This window comes from Larus michahellis, chromosome 2 (genome assembly GCF_964199755.1).
Source record: "Larus michahellis chromosome 2, bLarMic1.1, whole genome shotgun sequence".
NCBI classification, from domain to species: domain Eukaryota; kingdom Metazoa; phylum Chordata; class Aves; order Charadriiformes; family Laridae; genus Larus; species Larus michahellis.
The window spans coordinates 139,853,138-139,874,806 of NC_133897.1; the positions used below are offsets into that span (position 1 = coordinate 139,853,138).

General features: G+C 36.7%; 1 protein-coding gene across 2 annotated transcripts; it reads left to right on the top strand.

Annotated features, from left to right (window-relative positions):
- The first annotated feature begins 637 nt into the window (after positions 1-637).
- On the top strand, positions 638-21,632 carry LRRCC1 (leucine rich repeat and coiled-coil centrosomal protein 1). Of its 2 annotated transcripts, XM_074577363.1 has the most exons (19): positions 638-848; positions 1,011-1,216; positions 1,563-1,628; positions 2,411-2,578; positions 4,262-4,431; positions 4,531-4,740; positions 5,513-5,715; positions 7,024-7,210; positions 7,547-7,695; positions 8,881-9,085; positions 12,145-12,284; positions 13,583-13,784; positions 14,761-14,946; positions 16,185-16,359; positions 17,117-17,280; positions 18,168-18,376; positions 18,563-18,700; positions 20,619-20,754; positions 21,337-21,632. In XM_074577363.1, exons 1-19 carry the CDS (start codon positions 790-792, stop codon positions 21,457-21,459), a joined length of 3,096 nt encoding a protein of 1,031 aa, XP_074433464.1. In that variant the 5' UTR covers positions 638-789; the 3' UTR covers positions 21,460-21,632. The 2 variants fall into 2 exon arrangements, with proteins under 2 accessions (XP_074433464.1, XP_074433465.1); XM_074577364.1 differs by lacking the exon at positions 1,011-1,216 and having other exon boundaries at positions 700-848.
- Positions 21,633-21,669: the final 37 nt, after the last annotated feature.

A 21,669-nucleotide genomic window follows, 5' to 3' on the forward strand; every position in this document is an offset into this window, starting at 1 on the left:
CTGAACCGCGTTTAATTGATATTCACCTTCAACTACACCTCTCCTCACAATCCCTGTTGTACTGCAACAGCCAGTGCCTTGTCACTATTTCTAGTCACCTGGAGGCTCTCCCCATTGTGCAGGCAGGCCATGCTGAGCAAGGGCCCACAGCTGTGGCCAGCAGAAACCACTAAGCAGCTCTACAGAGCCCTGGGATTTTCCTGCTCTTCAGGATCCATTGGGGGTCATGCCATGCACAAGCATTGGGCCGGTAGCCCCAGATTTCAGCACACTGACCCCGCGCAGTGAGGCCCATGGGCAAGTAGCCCATGCTCGAAGCACTGCCTGGGTTTCAGTGCATTAGAAAATGCCTCTTCTTACAACCTGAATCTGTGGCCGGAGGCAAGGCCAGGCCTGTCTGAGCGAGTGGCGAGCTTTGAACCATGACTGGACTAAACTCGTCATACTATATCAGCCCTAAAAAAAAGGCAAAGTCCCAAAACACCTCCCTGAAGCGACTACAAAGCCCTTCAGTTTACAGTCCCAACCCCTTCGCTAGTCGCGGCAGGGCGGGGGCGGGCCTGGCCCCACAGGCGTCGGAAGGGCAGGGGAGGGCAGGGGCCCCGCCCTCATGGCGGCCTCGCCTGCCGCAGTGCGCATGCGCCGGCGGGGAAACGGCGGGGCCGCGCCGCTTTGCGGTGGGGCTGTCGTGAGAGTGTTGTGTCCCAGCCGTAAAGCAGGGCGCGTCGGCGTTGAGAGGAGGGAAGTTTGAAGTGCGGCGGCCGTTGGTGCGGGGAGGGGGACAGCGGTATGGCGGGGGACCGCCCCGTCCCCGGCGAGCTCTGCCTCATGGATAAGGGCGTGAAGAGGTGAGGAGAGTGCCGGAGGGGCAGGCGGGGCTGGTGCCTCGCCGCAGGCGGCGCGGGGAGCCGGGCCCTGGGGGCGAGGGGAGGCCTCGGCCGTGTCGGGGCTGGGTCGGGCGGCCCAGGAGTGAAGCTGGCCGGCTGATGGCGGGCGCCTTTCCCTCGCAGCTTGCTGGAGGTGTCCCTGAGCTCGGACCTGCACACGCTCAACATGCACTGTAACCGCATCGCCAGAATCGAAGGGCTCGGCCATCTCCGGAATCTGCAGCATTTAGATCTGTCATCCAACCAGATCCGCCGGATCGAGGGGCTCAGTTCCCTGGCTAATCTGCGCACCCTAAGCTTGTCCTGTAACCTGATAACGAAAGTGGAGGGTCTGCAATATTTGTTTCTGTCCGTTTAGCAACTTATGGAGTTTTTCTAAGAGCTCTGATAAAGCTTGCTTCTGGAAAGTATGCATAAGGCTATACGAAGTTAATATGAGCTACCAGCCATATTGTTGTGCAAATTTTAAAAAGCGTATGTAGTCTCTGTAAGCTTTTATCATAGCGAAGTGCCTTAATTTAGAAGGAAAACCTGATTATTATATTATGTTTATAGTTTATTGTCATAATTTGCAGTTATGATTTTAAAAGGCTTACTTTGCAAGTTTTGGTTTGATAAAAGCAGAGCATTCTTCTGAAAATCTTACTGTTTCTTTTTTTCCCTTATTTTGTTTAGGACTGGAAAAGCTCTTTAATTTAACTATACTAAATTTGTCCTATAATCGCATACATGATCTCTCTGGTAAGTAACTTTGTCATGTGCAGTGCAATAAAAAGCATTTGCCTCACTTTAATTTTGCAAACCTTGACCAAATGTATTTTTAGAAGTTTCTAGTAGTTCAGCCAACTGACTGAGTACCTATTAAAGGTAGCAGTTGCAGCTACTCTTAGCCTTCAAGTTTCTAACATCAAGGATTGTTCTGAACTGGAATTTATTTGGTGAGGCTGAGTTTGCTCACAAAATAGTACAGTAAACACTTCAAACTAATTTCTAAAGTGGAAAATGCAATAGCCTTGGAAGATATTTCCAAGAGAGTCACATCTTTCCTTTTTATAGGACAATAATTCAACTTTGGATATGATGTGGAAGTTCTTTTCTAAATCTATTTGTTGAAATGGTCAATTGTTGCTTCTAACTAAGATTTTAAGCTACAGAATCAAGGGAGTTATTAATAGAAAATGAAAAAGAATAGTGGTAACAATTTTGTTAATGAACTGAGTTATAAAAAGGAACTTCAAGTAAAATGTTTATGTTTACATGCTTCTTAACAGTGAGAAACTAACCTGTTTCTGTAAAGTTAGCTCTCATATCTAGCTTAAGCATTGTCTGTGTGGTAGTGTGCCATAGATGATTAATATACGTAGACAGGGATATGGAGCAAAAGTATTCACATCATTTCCAGTTATGATGTATAATTTACTGAATATTTTTTGTTTTTTCAACAAGATGCCATTTTTTCTAAATCCTGTACTCCCAAGATTGTAGCAGAAATCATTATTTTGTGTTTTTTCACAAATTTTCAGGATTTCAGTGCCTTCATGGAACCAGTCATAAGATTAGCCATATTGACCTTCACAGCAACTGTGTAAGCAATATGGATCACTTACTTCAGTGCACAAAGGGGCTGCGCTGTTTGACAAATCTGACACTGGAAAAAAATGGAAAGGCCAATCCAGTTTGTCGTGCAGCAGGTATGGGTCTCATGTTAGGTAGGTACTCGGTGCTTTTTAGGCCAGTGATTTCCCTTAAGCTGTCAGCCACATTCTGAAGCCTGCAAATTCTTTCATAAACCGGCCAGCCTGCAGAAGTCTAAATTCTGTCAAAATAAAATTTTTTTTCACAGAGAAATCTCCCCTCCACCCCCCCAGGCATATGCTCAAAATTGTAACTTCTTGTATGCTTTGATAAGGCTCAACTTCTCACTTTATCTTAGGTTAAGGCAGGAGATGGACAAAGAGTGATGGAAAGAGAAAGTGTTGCAGAAATGGGAGGAAGGGAGTATTAATATTATAAGGTTGGAGGTTGGAGAATTTGAAGAATGTACATAAAGATATTGTCCTATATATATAGAGGGCAGACATGGGAGTAGATGGTTGTCCTCTACTGGTAAAGGCCACAAGAGGCAGATCAGTAATAAGGACCATTAACCTTTCCTCCTTTTCCCACAGCTTCAGTAAGCAGTGACAGACTATAAGATGCTCTGCAGTAATTAGCATTTTCATCAAAATAGTAGGTGGGGGTCTCACTAGGCAGCATGGAGACAAGTTGGAGGAGCGTGTGTGGGTACATCACTTTCAGTTGTTTTGCCTGGAGCTTCTGGTTTGGGGATAGGTTTTTTGCGCCATTCAAATGTTACACTCTGTGTTCAAAGAAGTTAAACTGTAGCATCCTGTTTTGGTGCAGGTTTTGTTTGTTTTCTTCATTTGTGTATAAGAGAGGGGAAAATCTCCTACAAGAAGGTACAAGTGGAGGATTGATACTTTTGGGACAGCTCAGAGATGATTTTGGAAGCATTTAAATGTCAGTCCATGACCCTTCATGCTTCCTAAAATACTAAATTTCATTGCCAACTACAAAGACTAAAACAGTAGGAATTACAGTAATACAAAATAACAACCATATCATGAGCATGTGACTGATACAGGTGATAATATGTGTACAATTATAATACAAACCTCAGAGATTATTGAGGGAAGCCGAATAAGTCCTTAGGTAATGTTTTCAAAAGCACCGATGAACAAGTTTTACAAATGCTTTCAGGCACCACAGAAGCAGGAACAGGACTATTAAAGCTATCTTGATAACTTAGAAAATTCCACTAGTTTTCTTCTGTAAGTGTTTACTCAACATACCTCTTTAAATCTACCTCTTTGGTGGCACTTTCAAAAGTAACTGCAATGTTTAGAAGCCCAAATTCTATTAATTTAGAGAAATTTAACTTCAATTCCTTACAATTTCGTAACACCTTATTTCATTCACTGAAAGGGGATGAAGGTATCCAAGCCCTTTCAGAACTTGCCTTTCCATTATGCTTGTTTTTCCATTATGCTTGTCTATCCTCACGCTTGATAACAACTGTTCTGGTGCAGTGAGCCCGATACTAACAGGTTGTCTGTGCAACTGCAGTGTGCTGCTGCTGATGGGGAAATCCCTGTGTAGACCAGGACTAGGCAAGCAGCTTCCCAGTTCATTTGTTTAGTAACATTGTCTGTTGAAAGCCTTATGGGTGGGGAAAGGTGAGACACTTGTAGATAACTTGCTACTTTTTTTTCTTTGAATAAAAATGCAATCAATAATTTAAGGTGACAAGGTACCTAAAATGCACTAGACACTCCGGCAATTAATTTCAATTTAAATGTCGCCTGTTCCTCAAGGTTATAGAGAAACTGTTCTTCAGATGTTGCCCCAGCTAACAACTCTAGATGGAAAAAATATTTCTGGTGAACCAGTGGACCCGGCAGAAGAAAACTGTTCAGATTTGCAGTGTTTAGAAGACATTCTGGGCTGTTTGGTTTCATCTGGATGCCCCTCATCCAGAGATCAGGTGCCATAGTTTTTGTGTACTGATTTTAAAATTGATACATTTATTTTTATATCGCATGAAACTCATTGAAGTTACAAGGGTTGTATTTCCTCTTAATAGAACTATGTTACCTTACCGGTGGTGACACCACATATCGACCAGGCATTAGCTCATTTTCGTCAACGTACAAGAGTACCAGTACAAAGTGCCATCAGCTCCTCTACAGAGCTTGTCTCATCTTCAGAAACAGAGAAGGCCGAACTTGATAAAATATACAGTGAAATAAGAATTAAAAAAATAGAAGATCAAATTTCAGAGATACTGCAAAAGGTAATTTTTTTTTTCCTGTGATTGCACAGAAAGTTTTGTTTGTAAAATGAGGTGTACCTCTTCATAGTGCAAGAGTTTGCTGGGACAGACTGAAGCATGTCTACTGGTATGCATGCGCTGACTTCATGCTAATGTATATTTAATAATTTTGAGAAACTGGGAATAAAATAAAATCAAGTCTTTAAAACTGAAGATCACACTTTGAATCATCAAAACTTTCATACTAAATAAAAACCATAGTTCTCCTAGTCCCATACTATCCGATCATATTACATTAGATAGAAAATTGTTTTCTGGTTTTTACCCTGAAGCCATCAATATATATAACTGAACCTGAGTAAAATATGAAATACAGTAAAATATCTGGATTATAGAGTTGTTGAAAATTAACTTTGCTAAGTAACAGGTCAAGTTAGTCTGGTATGTTTGTCAGGTATGTTTTTGTAACAGTTTATGGTGTACTTTGCATGTTTGCAGGGCTTTATTTTCAAATGCTATAGTTATTTTACATTTTGCACCGCACTTCTATGCCTAAGGATTTTGAACAAACTTCAGGTATTTCAGAAAGATACAACTACATATTCTCATGCATGCTATTCTGTTGGGTTTATTTTATCTTTAAAACAACAATATGTTTTAGCAAGGAGGGAAGGGGTAGTTTGGAAGCAATTATTTACTTCTCTATCAAATTAGCCAATTAGATAATTGCCTGTTACAAATTAACCAATTAGAAATTGTAAAATGTATAGATAAAACTCCTGTCTATTCTTAGGTATCTGATACCTCAAGAAGGGAAGCTCCTCCAAACGTTCTCAAAGCTAAGAGAGACACAGATCCAACTTCTGAGAGCGAAAATGAGAGTGGGAAAGAGAACAACAGAAAGGTTGTGAAAAGAAGCAAGATCCCTACTTACCGTAGAACTACCTCATCTACTAGATGTCATGCAAATCATCTTAAGAACAAAATAACTGACAGGTATCACAGTGTTTGCCATATAAAGCCAAAATAAAATAAGCTGAGCTTGTTGCAATAGGAAAAGGGGTAATGGCTTTAAACTAAAAGAGGGTAGATTTATACTGGATATAAGGAAGATTATTTTTTTTTTTTTATGATGAGCGTGGTGAAACACTGGCACAGGTTGCCCAGGGAGGTGGTAGATGCCCCATCCCTGGAAACATTCAAGGTCAGGTTGGACGGGGTTCTGAGCAACCTGATCTAGTTGGAGATGTCCCTGCTCAATGCAAGAGGGTTGGACTAGATGACCTTTATTGGTCCCTTCCAACCCAAACTATTCCATGGCTCTATGAATATTGTCAGAGTGAACATAGTTTGACTTGAAACATTTTGCTGACAGCGGTAAGTTGCATAAATCAGCTCTGTTGTTAATGCTCTAAAAATTATTCACTCCTGAGGCTTCATAAGAAATCTGTTGATGAGGAAAACAATGTCAAACTTTTGAAGTGTTCCCCCCACCCCAAAGAAAATTAGTTATATGTCAGCTGGCCCTGCTCATAGATGTTTAATATACAAGCCCCTTTTTTCTTAATCCGACTGTTTACATATAACGTTCTGCATCCTTGTTTTTCCATATTAGTCCTTTACGTATTATGATGTATTATTTGAAACTTTTTGAAGTTCACTCTTCACTCACTCATTTCCCTATTCGAGCATTTTCTGTCTTTAGGTGAAAAGGAAATTGAACTGAAGATTCCAAAATAAACACTTTCAGAATTCTAACAGCTTACACTTTCATCGTTGTTTTAAATTGTGGAGACAGAAGAATTCTCCACAGACAAAAGTATTGAGTCAAATTAAAAAATAAAAGACTCACGGTGTCAGAATGATGGTCAAGAATATAACTGTCCCTATTTTGTGCTGAAACGAAGGATGCTATAGTAATTTGTTTGATTTATATAGTAAATATCAGAAGTGATGAATAGAAGATGATATAAATTGGAGTATATTAGTTTAGGCTGACACTGCAGCTGTATACCTACTCTGCTTCTCTGAAATTGTTTTGTATCTCTGTAATAATAAGATGTTTTTCAGATAGCATCTTTTAGTACTACGAATTTTTTTTGCAGCTGAAGATTTGAATTTAGCTATTTGTTTTATGATCAGCTTGCAAATTATTTTCTACATGGTTTTGAACTCTGTACAATTTGACTCCTACACAGAACTGTAAAACTCTGTCCTGTAAAAGTGATTGAATCCCCTGTTACTGTTTAAACTCTGCATATTCTTAAATATGCATGTCCTTAATATGATGTCCTGCTATTATAGAGAAGAAAAGAAGAGTTCCTCTAAGCGTCCACACTCCAGTCAGAGAGACTGTCTTCTAGATTCATCATCGGATACTCGATACTTGGAAGTAGTGGGAAGAAAATCTGAAATACTAACTGGAAGACAGAGCAATATTGAAAAAGTAGAAGAAATTAATTCAAATGCCACAGAAGAATCAACATACCGAGTATGTTTTGCATCACTTTAAGTTAAATATGAGTATGGCTTCACCTGGAGCTAAGCATATATCTCCTGGTGAAGCTTTAAAATTGGAAGTGACAAAAATAATTGCATGTAGATAGGATCAAAAAACAGTGGAGTTCTTGTAGTATCAGCTGGAAGAGAATTCATTTTATTTCATTTCTGTGGGGGTTTTTGGCCTGGTCACTTGCACTTTTTACTGTCATCCATGAATTAGAGAAAGAGAAAAAAATCTTGTTCTACAGTTATGAATGTTGTTTGTCATTTTTGGCTATGTTTGGATGTTTCCTAGTAAGTTGATGCTTACCACATTCTTGCTAAGGCGCTGATTCAGGAACTGGATCAGGAGAAAGAAAGGAGGTGGAAAGCAGAGCAAGCAGAGAAGAAATTAATAGAGCATGTCAGAGAGCTACAAAAACATGCAGAAGAAGAAAAGAATATTCAGAGTATGGCTGTATACACTACAGACAGGTAGGGAAACACACTGCTGTAGCGTAAGAGGTTGGTTTGGGTTTTTTAATTCAAGACAATTCAATTTATAGGCTTAAGAAATGAGGACAGCTTTAAACAATACACCTGGAAAATAATGCATAAAAAAGTAGTGCTAGAATTCTCTTGGTATTACCTAATGAAATTCCATTCTGCAGCTTTCTTGCTGTTCTTGTCTCAGAACAGTATCAGTATGGCACTTACCTCCATTTCTAGCCATTACTTTCCAAGTGGCCTGTGTCATAATTGTACTTTATCTTTCAGCTCAAGCTCTCATAGCTCATAGCTGCCTCATATCATGCTTTCAGTGTCCAATTCCCAATCTCCCATTCCACCTGTACATGCAGCTGTCTTTTTTTTTTTTTTTTTTTTTTTTTCTCCCCTGCATGATGCACTTGAACAAAGATGTTTCTGGCAGGCCAGAGCTGGCCAACAGGCAATATGTTGTGCAGGTCAGGTCTAGCATATCTTCATATAGACAGTTGTCATCATCCTTGTAAGTTCTGAGCAGTGTCCTTTTTTTCAAAAGTTCTCCCTTTTAACAAAGTAGAAGTATTGTCAGCTGTGATTGGAGGTGTCTGCTCTATTTGTCTTTTTAACTGCATTGCATTTATCAAAGACTCATTTTCTTTCTTGTGAGGAAAGTGCAAGCCAAGTGCTTCCTGAGTTACCATCCATGACTGACTGTGATTATTTCCCCTTTTTTTTCTTCCTGTTTTAGGTTCACTTCCCACGTTTATTTGTTATCACTTTGCATAAGAGGCTTTTTATGTTCTTTTGACATAGATCTTATATCAAAAATTAATAGAATATTTAAGGATATTGCAAATTTTTCTGAAAAAATTATCAAATTACAGATTATATTATATGTTTGATTTCTGTATAAAGTAAAATGATACTAGAATGTCATTTCTTTAAACACCTATCTATGAGGCTGTCTCTAGCTTAACTTCTTTTAAAAGGAAGATCCATATAGAAATACCACATGTGACTTAATAATATTTCAAATATTTTAAACAGTTTTACATTACAATACTGTAAAAATTAAAATTTAGCAAAGAGCAAGATATGGTGCTACAACACTTACTGATGTCCTCTCTCAATGTTTTTGGCATCAAACTAAATACTAAAATGTTCTTAATACAGCTTTATTGTATTTATTCTCAGGTTAAAGGAATTAATATTGAAAGAGAGAGATGTTAAAGCAAGACTGCAAGCAGATGTCCAACAGTTGAAAGATGAAACTGAAAGACTTACTAATGAGTTAAATCAGGCAAGAAATAAAGAAGCAGAACATCAGAAGGCCATGCAAGCTTTAGAAGAAACACTATCCAAGATGGAGACACAGAGATTGCAGCAACGAACAATAGAAGTAAATACTTTTCATAAGTAAACAATATGATGGCTACTATAGTCCTGGATATTAAGAAATGGCTTAAACTGTGAGCCTGGGTTTTCCACAATAAAAGCTGATTTATTTTTTTTTTATTTTTTACATAATAGTAGTAAATAACGAGTATCCATTTCAGTTGTCAATTGATGTCTTTTAGAAATAGAAATCTGTCATGTGATACGATCTTAAGATAAAGGAGAACTTAACACTGAGAGTTGACATTTTCTGAAGATATACAGTAACAAAGACAGAGGTGTTTTTAAACTGTTGCTGAAATCAATGAAGATCTTAGTAGCGGGATGGAAATCTGGTGGTTCTGTTGTTTTGCTGATCTAAAGAATTAGATGCTTTTAATTGCAAGCAGAACAAAACAGCAATTGCTAAGAACTTATTTGAAAGATTCCGGTTGTGTGGGGGATTATTTGTTTGTTTGGGATTTTTTTTGTTTTGCTTTTACAGCTGGAGAAGATAATGATACTTTTGTTCAGTATACAAATCCATATGATCAAAATGCTGGACAAGATACTGCCACCGTTTCTGACTGAATAATTCATTGGTGAATTTTTCAGTGGCCAAATGCTGCATCCTCCAGTATCTATTTCTGTTGTTTGCTTATATTCCTATATCGGCTCATTCCTGTGTCACTGAATGCATCCGCTTACAAAAGTTGAATCCTAACAGACCGATCCTGAAAAGTCTGTGAACTGCTAGTATGGTGCTGTGGGACGTGCTGTCACTCAGATGCCCTGACAGTTTGTGCTGACAGCCAAACTGCAAGTGCTGTTCAAGTTATGGATTGGCCACCTGCCGCCTTAGGCTCCTGTTTAGGCACTTGAGTGGCTCTTCCATTTTCTTGCTTACCTGTAAATACGCTGGAGCTATTATGGATCTAGAAGTGACCTTCAGTTTAGATCACGTATCTGCTTGTCACTTTGAAAAGTACTGAATTTAGTAAGAAAAAAGTGTTTATTTTTTTTCTTTTTCTTTTCCCATGAGAAAGGAAATACCTTACCTCATACCTTGGTGTATGAGGCTTTTATATTTCCATTAATGAGTTTGTAGAAATAAGTGCTCTCTTTTGATAGTAGTAGTTTTTATTAACTGCAAAACTTTAAGGAAAGGTCTTTGTTCCTGTCTTTTTAAAATCCTGTAGCAAATACTCTTTAATAATTACGTTTCAAAAAAGAGTCATGATGCTCTAGAAACTAAATTCTGTTTTTGAATGTTTAGATTTAATGTACCTTTGACCTATTTTACCAACTCTACTATTAACAAATTCTGGAATATTTCATAGAGCTTTCTCATAGTACACATTGGCAGTTACCTTCAGTGGTAAGTTGTGGTTACTGTAGGTAGTCACTGTTTAAGGATTTCTGTCAACATTTCTAGATTACTTGAAAGGATTTAAGATAAATAAGTTACTATGCACCTAAATGTGTACCCTATTTTCTGGCAGTCTTTAAATTTGCATATGTTCTCACTTGAAATTTTTGGTTTTAAGTTCTTCGCTTTAGGAGAGAGTTGCTTTACTTCATCCACAAAATAACAGGAATACAGTGGAGTGTGTGTAAATGTTACTCATGAAGAGGCTTAACATGTAGGATGTGAGGACTTGGCTTCATACTCAAGCCTCACAAAGATTTTCATACAGCTGAAGTTACTGTATAAACTTTGGGCATCTGGCATTCTCAAGCTGGAACTTATGACATGCAGCAGCACTTAAATATCTTAAAGCACATTGCAGGAGATGATGAACATTGGAAACAATGTTTTGTTTGTCAGTGCAGGGCATACAATACAGCTATTCCTTAATTTTTTATTTTTCATTTTGACTGATTGTTCAATAATCAAGTGAAGGGGACAGTTGTAATGGAATTCTGAAAGAAAACAGATTTGGGATTTCTTTGTCTTTGTTTTGTGGGGGTTGGTGTTTTTTTTGTTTGTTTTCTTGTGAGAGTTGGAAAGTAAACTAGGTTGTGTCTCTTGCATTCTAACTCTCATATTGGATAACTGACGCTTACAGCAGCCTTGAGTAGTCCATTAACTGTTCCGCAACTATCAATGATACTCTGCAAAGCAAAGAGATTAGAATTGTGTAAGTAGAGAATGTGGAAACCCTTTGCTTTGCTTAGGAGGACAGGTTAACAAGATAGTTAAGTTACTGCTCACCTTGAGCGCTAAAGGATTGAGGTAAATGCTACAAGTAATGATTAGGAATAAGAATATCTCCATTAACGTCACCTCTGCTGTTTCTGTTGCATGTTCTACCTTGCAGCCTTCTGAAGTGTCTTGATTCTGAGTTACCATTTCATGAGTAATTAAAACCTTTTTTGTAACTTTTTTCATTTGTCGAGTCAGAAAAGACAGCTTTGTATGTAAAAGACTTAAGGCTATAAAATGGAATTTTTCATAAAAGCTTGCATCAAATGGAAAAAGTGGAGTATGCCACCTGGTGTTTATACTGATTCTCCATTTTTTGTAAAATCATTAGAAAGCAGCTCCATTCAGCAACTTTAAATGGTAAAATTCGGAAAGATGCAGATTTTTGTAACTGGAATGTTTAAAAAAAAATATATTGGACACATCTAAAAATGTTTTGCTTGAAACTAATACAAATATTACAAGAGTCTGTAATTGAGTAAGTTATTCTTGCCAATATACCTTATTATTTAAGTACATGTTCTTGGTTCTTCATGAAAGTTGTGGAGTTTTTTGTTGTACTAAGTTAAGCTAAGACTTAATTTTAAACATCTAGTCTTAAATTTCTGCAAATGTAACAAAATACATTAAGGTTTAAAAAAAAAAAAAATCAAACCACCACCAAAACTTCCTTTGTCTTGGGCTAGGTAACATAATAAAATTCCATAAAATTTTGTGAAAAGTAGTGACAGTTGTGGCGCATGCTGTAAACTTTATGGCCCAGGTAGACTTGTATAAAACTATAATAAAGCATCTATTCCTTTGTATTCTAATATAAGACATGAAGTATAGCTTACAGTTTTAAGAAAATCTTGTTCCTCTCTATGAATTCTACGCAGATGAAACAGGTGCAAGAGGCAGAGCTTAAAGCATCAGCAAATGAAAGAGAAGTACAGTTACTTCGAATATCCTTTCGACAGCAGAGGGAGAAGGTAAAACAACTACATGAACTTCTTATATTAAAAGACCAAGAGCAAAGGTATGGGGTCTTCTATTTTCATTCCACGAGTTAATAGAGATGCTGTGTTCAAACATGTTTTGTTTAAATGCGTTGTGTCAAGTGTGGGTGTGGTTTTGGTTTTGTTGTTTTTTAATGTGAGAGGTGATCTTTTTAAAAATGTAAATGTCGTCCTACCCATCTTCTTGCTCACTTAGGAATATCTTCATATCTCATAGATTCCTGACTCGCAAATCCATGTAGGCAATTGTGTTCCTCCAGTCTTTCATTTGATAGATTCTTGTCTTATTATATGGCTGATTTTTTTTTTAAGTACTTGATCTTTAATCCAGGAAATAATCGGATAAAAATAAAATCACATTTGAATTATTGTCTGAGGATCTGCATATACTACAATAACACAAGGCATTAAAAAAAAAAAGTCAGATTCTATACTATCTTGCTTTAGGGTGTGTGGTTTGATTGGCTGTTTTCTTCTTTCCTCTCAAAAAAATTTGAGAATACTTGAATGTAAGTTCTATACTGTTTTGCTAATACAATATGTGTACAAACTAAAGGAACAAGTGGTGCGTATACTAGTATGTGAGGGAGGTTATTAATAAAATAAGCTGGTTACACTTGCTAAATTTTACAAGGATAAATGTATTCAAATACCAAGATAACTGCAGGGTTAGATGGGGAGAATCCTACAGCTGTATTTTGAGAAGTTCCAATTATCATCTCATAAATCCCAAAAAGTTGCGATGTGAAGGACAGCAGATATATTTTGTGTTTGTGCTTTAAAGCAGATGAACAGAATAGTCTTAAAGTGCAGGGTAATTTTGCTTCAACATTGTCCTATAGGGATGCTTCCAGGCAGGAAGGAGGCTTATCCTAGAACCCTTTAGGTCCCTGTTGCTGCTGTTTTTCAGGTCTGAGTGAGAAGCAACAGTTGTTGGGTGAGGGTGAAGAGAATGACTGCAAAAGAGGGTATCTGGCTATACACTGCTTTTTTTGATTACAGTGTCTCTTCTGGATCTTTGCTAATAGCAGAACAAACAAATAGTAATTAACAGCAAAAGAGGAAATATTCAATTGCTACAAAAATTTGAATTAAAAACTAAGGCTATTCCTTTGGGTCTTTGAACAGTAATCAACACACTTTTCCTCATCCCAGGGCCATTGTTATAGCAGAAAGAAATCTGTCTGTGAAACTAAGGAATTTATCCTATTTATTATGTAACTTACTATCTTTCTTTAAGAAATGCTAAGGATATGATCTGCAACAGCATTGTGAGATACTGCGGTTCTTATCTCAAGTGTATGTTTGGTAACTTCAGGAAACAACTTGAAACCCGAGTTGCTTTAAATGGACCTGAATTTCAAGATGCTTTATCAAAAGCAGTGGCTAAAGAGGAGCAGAGGCATGAACAGCGTGTTAAAGAATTTCAGGAGAAGATTAATATGTTAAACCAGAAGTATGCAGACTTAGAAGATGAATTTCGTTTAGCTTTAACTACTGAAGCAAAAAGGTTTAAAGAGGTAAGACTAAGAGAACATTTCATCTCCAACTAGGTGGAGTTGTAGTTCTCTTAAATGTGTTTGGGGTTGTTTGTTGGGTGTTTGGTTTTTTTTCCTTAAGATCTTTGCTCCAAGGATTCATCTAAAAATACTGATAGTAAGCTTTGAAATATCAATGATTAGAACATAAACACCAAATACCAAGTCAGCACTCCAAAACCCCAGCGTTTTTGTTCATAAGTAAAAGTTAATCAAAAGAAATTAGAAAAACTTCTATCTAGGGGTATTCATTTCTTTTAAAAGATGTTGACCTTTTATTATAATATATTCAGTTATTGTAAAAACTCTTGTGGTGTTTTGATAAGGTTATGGTTACATATATACCAGTGTATTTAATCATGAAGTTCCCTATTGTTTAACCTTTCAAAATTGAGTTTTGGATATGCATTTGAAATCCAAATTCAAAACCTGCTTACTAAGTTCCTTAGATAACAACATAAAAAATAATGTGAGCACTAGCCATAGAAATAAGTTAAGCGAAATGAAATTTTAAACACTCCATCTTTAATTTGAATGTAGTTTCCTTCATTTTAAATCGGTTGGATACATGGGAGAAGAGGGGAAAGAAAAGACTGTTTTTTCACCTTTCAAATCTTTCTTTTGCAAGGAAAAAAAATATAGATTTAATTTAAAATTCTTCTTTCCGGATTTTAATGTTAATCTTAACAATGAGATTAAAACAAAGCATTGCTTTTGTTTCCCAAGCTTTGTTTGTTCTGCTTTACAAATTTGTAGCTAAGCAGAACCAGGTTTTTGAGTTGAAGTGCCACCAACCAACTGGTAGAAAAACAGTTTCAGATACTCACTAATTTCACATATTGTTGATGAACTTCTATTTCTTCCTTCGTTTTAAATTCGAATGTCATTTGTGTCTATGTATACACGCTTTTTCCAAATGTTAGCATTCTTCAAGTCATCTTATCTTACAAAACTGTAGGTAAACGAGGGTTTTGAAAATGTTGCTGCTGATCTAGTTGAACATAAACGAGCCCTCTTTGAGTTTGAACAAAAGGAAAAAGAGATGGCAAGTCTGATCCAAGACCTGACAAGTATAGTGAAAGAACAGAAAGAAAAGATTGCAGAATTAACAAAATCAAATGACGAAGCTACGGCAAACCTGAAGGTAATTGTTTCAAAACATTTCAACTACATATATGAATTTTTGTTAATATTTTAATCTATAAAATAACAATTCCATACAAGGTAGATTGACTGAAAGACACGTATTTCCTGTTGCACTGAAACCTAGTACTCCATAGCAGCCTTTATTCTTGCATCCTGCACGTCTGTTTCTCGCAAACACTTTGGTCGCCATATGCAAAATCTGGACTCATTCACATCTTCAGAATTGCACTCCTTGCCTTGTGAGCACTAGTAGTTTGTATATAATCAAGTGGTCACTCTAAACTGAGATTTAAAAACCTACATTAGCACCCCTGACCCTCTGTAACTTCAAAGTAATGGAATATGGTTCAGCAGTGGTCACTGTATGTGAAGTAAAATGAAATTGCACAACAATCAAGTGTAGTTATTAGCAGCTTACTGTCTCTGAGAGTTGCGTAAAATTAACAGTATTAGTCATTACCTACTAGTCCAATTTTACTGTTAAATACCATAGGCACAGTTGCTTTATCTGACACTACTGATCACGGTATGGTAACGTATTGTAGTAATACATTGTCCATAAATAGTTTTTAAAACTTTTAGGAACATAAGCTTTAAACTGTTGTGTGATCCAGTATGTACCCAGTCCATCTTTACGTTAAAACTTCTGTGCAGTACAGCCCCTGCACAGCTGTTTCTAATCTCCTCCCTACATGTTGCCGTTGGGGTGTCCAAACGTTGTGTTGCTATACAAAATAGGATTCTGACAGCCAGTGATGTTGCTAAAAACAAAATTAAAAAGTAGCTGTATTTAACAGCTATAATCTGTAAAACAAAAAGTAGCCTGCATAACGGCAGATAAATCTTTATCAAGGGAAGTGAGAGCTCATCCCAGCCTCTGTCTGTTTTCTTTTGATTGGGTTTTTAATATCTTAACTGGACTTTCTGTTTCTCTTTGACTTGTGTATTTGTAATTCTAAACAGCTTTTTACAATGGTATTGATAACTTGAGGTGGCTATTTAGAAATCAGATGTACAGTTCTATGGGATTGAAGTGTGTCTGTTTGAAGCAAACATTTTGTTTCATTACCAGGAAGAGATGCAGATAGAACCCTGTATGCAAGCAGAATATTCCTCAGTTAAGTTAATTTGCTGTGTATCAGTATTACTTTCCTGGCCGTTTTTAGTAATGATTTGACATTTTGAATACTTGTTTTAAAGGACATCACTGTCTTTTTCCAATGTTCATTCGTACAGTGTCGAACTGGAGAACTTGAAACACTGATTGAGGAGGACAAACAGAAAGCTGTTCAAGTCGAGCTCCTGAAAAAGGAAAATGGAAAACTTATTTCTCAGCTGACAGCCCAGGAATCTGTGATTGATGGGTTAAAAATGGAAAGAAAAATATGGGGGCAGGAGTTGGCACAACAGGGTAAAATATAGCTTTTTGTTTTTGTTTTTTTTCATCTGCAGAAAAAATGGTGGCATTCAATGTCATACCTTTCAAATAAACACTCCAATATAGTTGTAATCGTGACAGGGTCTCTGGGTGCCTTGTTGATCTTATCCAGTTGTAAAAATGATGAGCTAAAATACATCTTCTGTAGTACGCAGGCCTTTATACTAACTAGGACAGCAGTTTTGGGAATTTGTTATGAATGCAGTTAATCTATTTCCCCAAAATGTCAAAATACCATAATGTCATATGAAGAACTTTAGAATATGAAACTAGGAAAACCAGGATTTGTGAATAGTGTTTTGTAATGCTACTTGTCTATCGGATAAGTCTAATGTGAAAATTTTGGAAGATACATTTAAAAAAAAAAAAAGTGTTAAATACTGGGTGAAAAGAAGCTTTTTTTTATTTTTTTTTTTTTAATTATTTTTCCCTGATTCCTGTGACTCAGCACCACCTCTTGGGCTCTTTGAGATTGGCTGGGTCTGTAAGAATTACTGTTGACTTTTGTCAGAGGAGTTTTCAAAGGATAAAATGTAGACCTTCAGTTCTACATTTCAAGTGTTACCTACCTACAGATTAAAGTCCTACAGTGTTTCCAGTGGGCGAAATGTTCATGTTTGGTTTTTAAGGTGGTTCTTTCCTTCCCTCCTGCCCTCTCCACCCCAATGTTATACATCTTGAAGTCATCTGTAAAATGAGTGCTGTAATGTGAATATCCTGTTTTATCTAGGAGCTCACCTTGCTCAAGATCGGGGAAAACTGGAGGCAAAAATTGAAGTTTTAACGAATGAGAATGAAATGTTAAAAAAGCAAAAGGAACAGGATAGCGATACTATAAAAATTAAAAACAAAATAGTGGATGATCAGACAGAAACAATTAGGAGATTAAAAGAAGTAAGTGCCATGTCTGACGAAAACTGTGCTTAGCTAAAATTAAGGCTTGCAGTGAAAGTTATTGTGAAAGCTGAAATGAAGCTGCCTCTGCACTCCAGCACTTATCAATGTGGAAAGCACAATCAGGCTGTTGGTGGCAATTGATTTCACTGGGAGCAGAAAAGGGCCTTGTATTAACTTGATGTACAGAGATGCTACTTTGAATCTCTCATTGAACCATACTTATGTAAAGAGTTTCTTTTCTTTGCCTTGCTTCAAGTTATTATTGATAATGATTTTGGGAGGGGAAAAATCAGGATAGCATAATTCTTCCTGTGGGTTTAAAAGAAAAGGAAAAAAAGAGATTGCTTCAGATTTATTTTACAATGTAAAAAAAATTGGTTTATTCTGTTCTTTGAATCAATATTTTAACAGCAGAGCTGTTTAACATAGCAGAGCTATGCTTTGTTCTATTAGTGCCGTTAATCTTATTTAGAGACTTTAGACTTGAGCTTATTAATCAGGGCAAAGTTTTATAGTATGTTATGTCAGTCAAGGTTAGATGCATTACTCGTAAAACTATATAGCCATGTAACAGAATGTCAGCTCAGTGATTTGTGTATGTAGAATAAGTTGTTGTATTAGAGTTCTAAATAACTTTTTTCTTAACTTACTTTCCATTTTACATTTATGTTTTGATGATTTTTTTAATTTTTACTTCTTTCATATGAAGCTTATTTAACTGGCTATCACTTTACTCGGTATTTTTCATGGAATAGTACCTTTAGAAGAGTAAACTTTCACATGTCCATCTCCGCTTTGTTCCAGCGTAGACTAAACAGATACTCTTTAAGGGTAACAATAAAATGAAGGGAGCTTCTGTGTTCTAAAATCTTTATCTTCTAAAGGGCTTACAAGAAAAAGATAAACAAATCAGAAAACAGCACGAAGAAAATCTGGAAGCTCAGAAATTTTTTCAAGTACAGTTGGATGAAAAAGCTGCTGAACTTGAAGAGCTAATGGAAAAATTAGAAAGGCAAAATGAAAGAAAAGAGGAATTAAAGCAACTGCTAGAAGAAAAAGAAGTAGAACTTGATGACATTAAGAATGCACACAGGTGATACATACAAGGGGCAACAATTCTTTGGGATCTTAATAGCATGCAACGCTGCTACGTATGGTCAGAGAGTACTTGCTGTTAAAACCCACAGAAATGTGGAAAAATGGAAGCATGGAAAACTTTATCTGCCCTCTTAAGAAGTGGTAGCGACATTCATTGTAAATATATGCATTTAATTTTCAGTGCACTGAAAAAGAAGTGGCAAGGTAAAGGAGAGCTATTAAGCCAGCTGGAGGTGCAAGTTAAACAAATGAAGGAGAGCTTTGATATCAAAGAGAAGAAGCTGATTGAAGAGAGAAATAAAAGTCTTCAGACTCAGAGGTGAAAACCTTAATATCTTATTTTGTATTGCTCAGTTACTGTAGAGTTGTACTGTTAATAAGTATACAAAAATGTTTTGATTATATGGTGAAAGAATGCATAACACCTTTTTAAGTACTTGGTAAGCTTAGTTGCTGCAAGCTCTGTGTATGTAGAAGTAATTCTTGCTATGCAGGTGACTTCGTGGAATTAGCGTTCAGTTACAGCATTATTCTATTAAACTTCTTAGCTATGCTCCCATTTTCTTTTAAACTAATTGGAACCTACGCTTATTCCTCCCTAGAACACCCATTCCACCGCAATGCTTTTGCATTACCTCTGTCAGGAAAGTCCAGTGTCACACTTAAACAATAGGGACTCCTACAAAGTCATCACACATGCTGGCTGGAGTCATGCAGTTGACGATGCCTGTGCACGTGAGGCGCAGTCTCACAGTCTGTAGCAGGGTTTCTTTGAACACGAGCCTGTCAGCCTTCGGCTCGTGACCAGGATGGAACACAACGCTCGTGACAAATTGGTTGCAAATCATAAGACAACCAACTGAGGGGGGCATTTGAGCTTACAAGAGAGGCCACAGTGCTTCACTAACGTCTGTGCAGGACGATGAAAAGACCTTGTGTTCAGCACAGGAAATCACGAACAGATCCTCAACACTTACCACAACCTAGAGTAAACACTACCAATAAGTATTTCAGTCTGTGAGAAACGGACTGTTTATAAGTTACCTGTCATTCTCTTCCCATACAAGTACCAACAGGTTTTTAATTTCTTCTATTATTCCTCTTGTACTGATGATTTTTTTTGAGCAGTTAATAGTAAATATGAGATGATACATAAAAAAAATACTCATAACCCAGAAAATGGTCGGTGACTTAAATGATGCCCAGTTATTTCATATACATCTGGGTTTACGGAGAAGTATGGTAGACTGCTGCTTGTGATGCGCTTAGATTGTTAATATGATTTTTACTTTATTCTTTGGCCCTTTTCTCTTATTTTTTCTTCCTTCCTCCCAACTATTCTGAAGTTTAGCTAGTTAATAGACTGCATATTTATCTAGCAGTGATAACCACACTTACTGAAGGAATAAGCTAGTATAACTTTGGTTTTTTGCTTTACATTTTTAAATGAAACACTTTAATTAATTACACCTTTGCTATTATTTTAAGGAAGGTCATCTGAATAATAAATAAAAGTACGTACCTTGATGGTCAAGTTTGTTTATAAACCAGCCCCTGCCCCCCAAAAAAACCAGACAACCAGAAACAAAACCAACAACAAAAAACACACAACAAAAAAAAACACAACCACCTCAAATAGTCAATAGCACTATGTTTTGGAATGGTTGGAAGACCAGTAGTGAAACTGAAGTTTTGTCTGAAATAATGATGGTTTGTTTCAAAATTTTGGTGTAAATTAATCGTATAGTGGAATAATTTGTCTTGCTTTCTGTTGCTACGTATTTTAGAATTATTCTCTAAGCAGAATTTGCTTGGATTCAAGGAAGTGCTTCACCGCTGTGAAGCAGACGCTTTTCTATTTCTGTGAGACACAGACTTACCGACCATTTACAGGATCGCATAGTTCAGGCGTTGACTTCTCAGGAAGCAAAAGCATGTTAAGTAGATGTTTAAAAATAGGTGGAGTTCTTATCCATGTTGACAGTAGCAAGTCTGAATCTTTGTATTCTTTGCTAGTGATTAAATGCTTCTGCTAAGAGGAATGCCAGAAGCCCTAAACATGGGGCATAAAACTAGAAGACGTTCTTGAGAAAACAGGACGTCTTCTGAAGATAGATACTAAAATAATTGTCTTCGTGCCTGTGTTAATAAAACCTCATCGAAGGCAGAACTGGGCAAAGCAAAATACTTCAGTTGTTTGCACAAGTGTGATTTTATTTTTTCAATCATTTTTTTAGGATTGCCGTGGAAAAGCTTCGTCAAATGGATGACGCTTTTAGAAAACAACTTGAGTCAATATTGGCAGCTCATCAGGAAGAGCTATTGCAGCTGGCAAATGAAAAGGAAAAACAAATTGAAGCAGCAAATGAAAAAGTAATTTTAATACTTAATTCATATGTTTACGTTATTTGCATTTTTATTTTACAGCTGCTACAACAGTGGTGCTTGAAGTCACCTGTTTATATCTATCTGGCCCATCTCTGGATGGAAACAACCCTAATTTAGTACTCAGTCTTTCCACAATAAGAAAATCTCTAGAACTGTACCGTTGTGAGGGTTCTGTATTCAAGCAAAGTAAAGTTGCATGCTATGGTAGCTGTTACCAGTTGATAGCTAAGAATTCCTTGTCTACATTAGCAAAAAGAATGATGATTATGCTAGATAATCCATTTAACTCACCTGTGCCTGTTAATATTTACTGTTCCTGGTGCTATTTCTGTGTAGTAGCTATTTTGGTTTTGGTACATTACTTGCTATCTTCTAGCAAATTAATCCTTTTTATTTTTAAAGCAAAATTCTGCTGCGGCATTCAATGTCAAAAGTAGTGCATTGCTTATTTAAACAAGCATATAACTCTTACATTGATTATCAGTGCTAAAAATTGCCAAGGTTATATGGTTTTGAGTATATTAAGGAAAAGGAAGAATTCACTTTGATCTCTGTGTGCACTTTCAGGTTTACTATGTTGAAGAAGAAATGCGGCAGCTTCTGCAGGAAACAGCAAACAATAAAAAAGCCATGGAAAATAAAGTAAGACGACTTACACAGGCACTAAATGATATTCAAGAAGATCTTTGAAGATTATGAATGTATACACTAAAAATGTGTATTAGACAAACTTAAGCAAATTCATACACTACAATGCACTTTTCCTTGTTTTCTAGAGAATAAATTCTTTGTGATATTTTGATGGTTCAGGAATCAGATGTAAATATTTGTACAATATTTTAATAATAAATAGCTATTTCTAACTTTTGGTTGTTTTTAACTGCTTTGTCTAAATGGGTC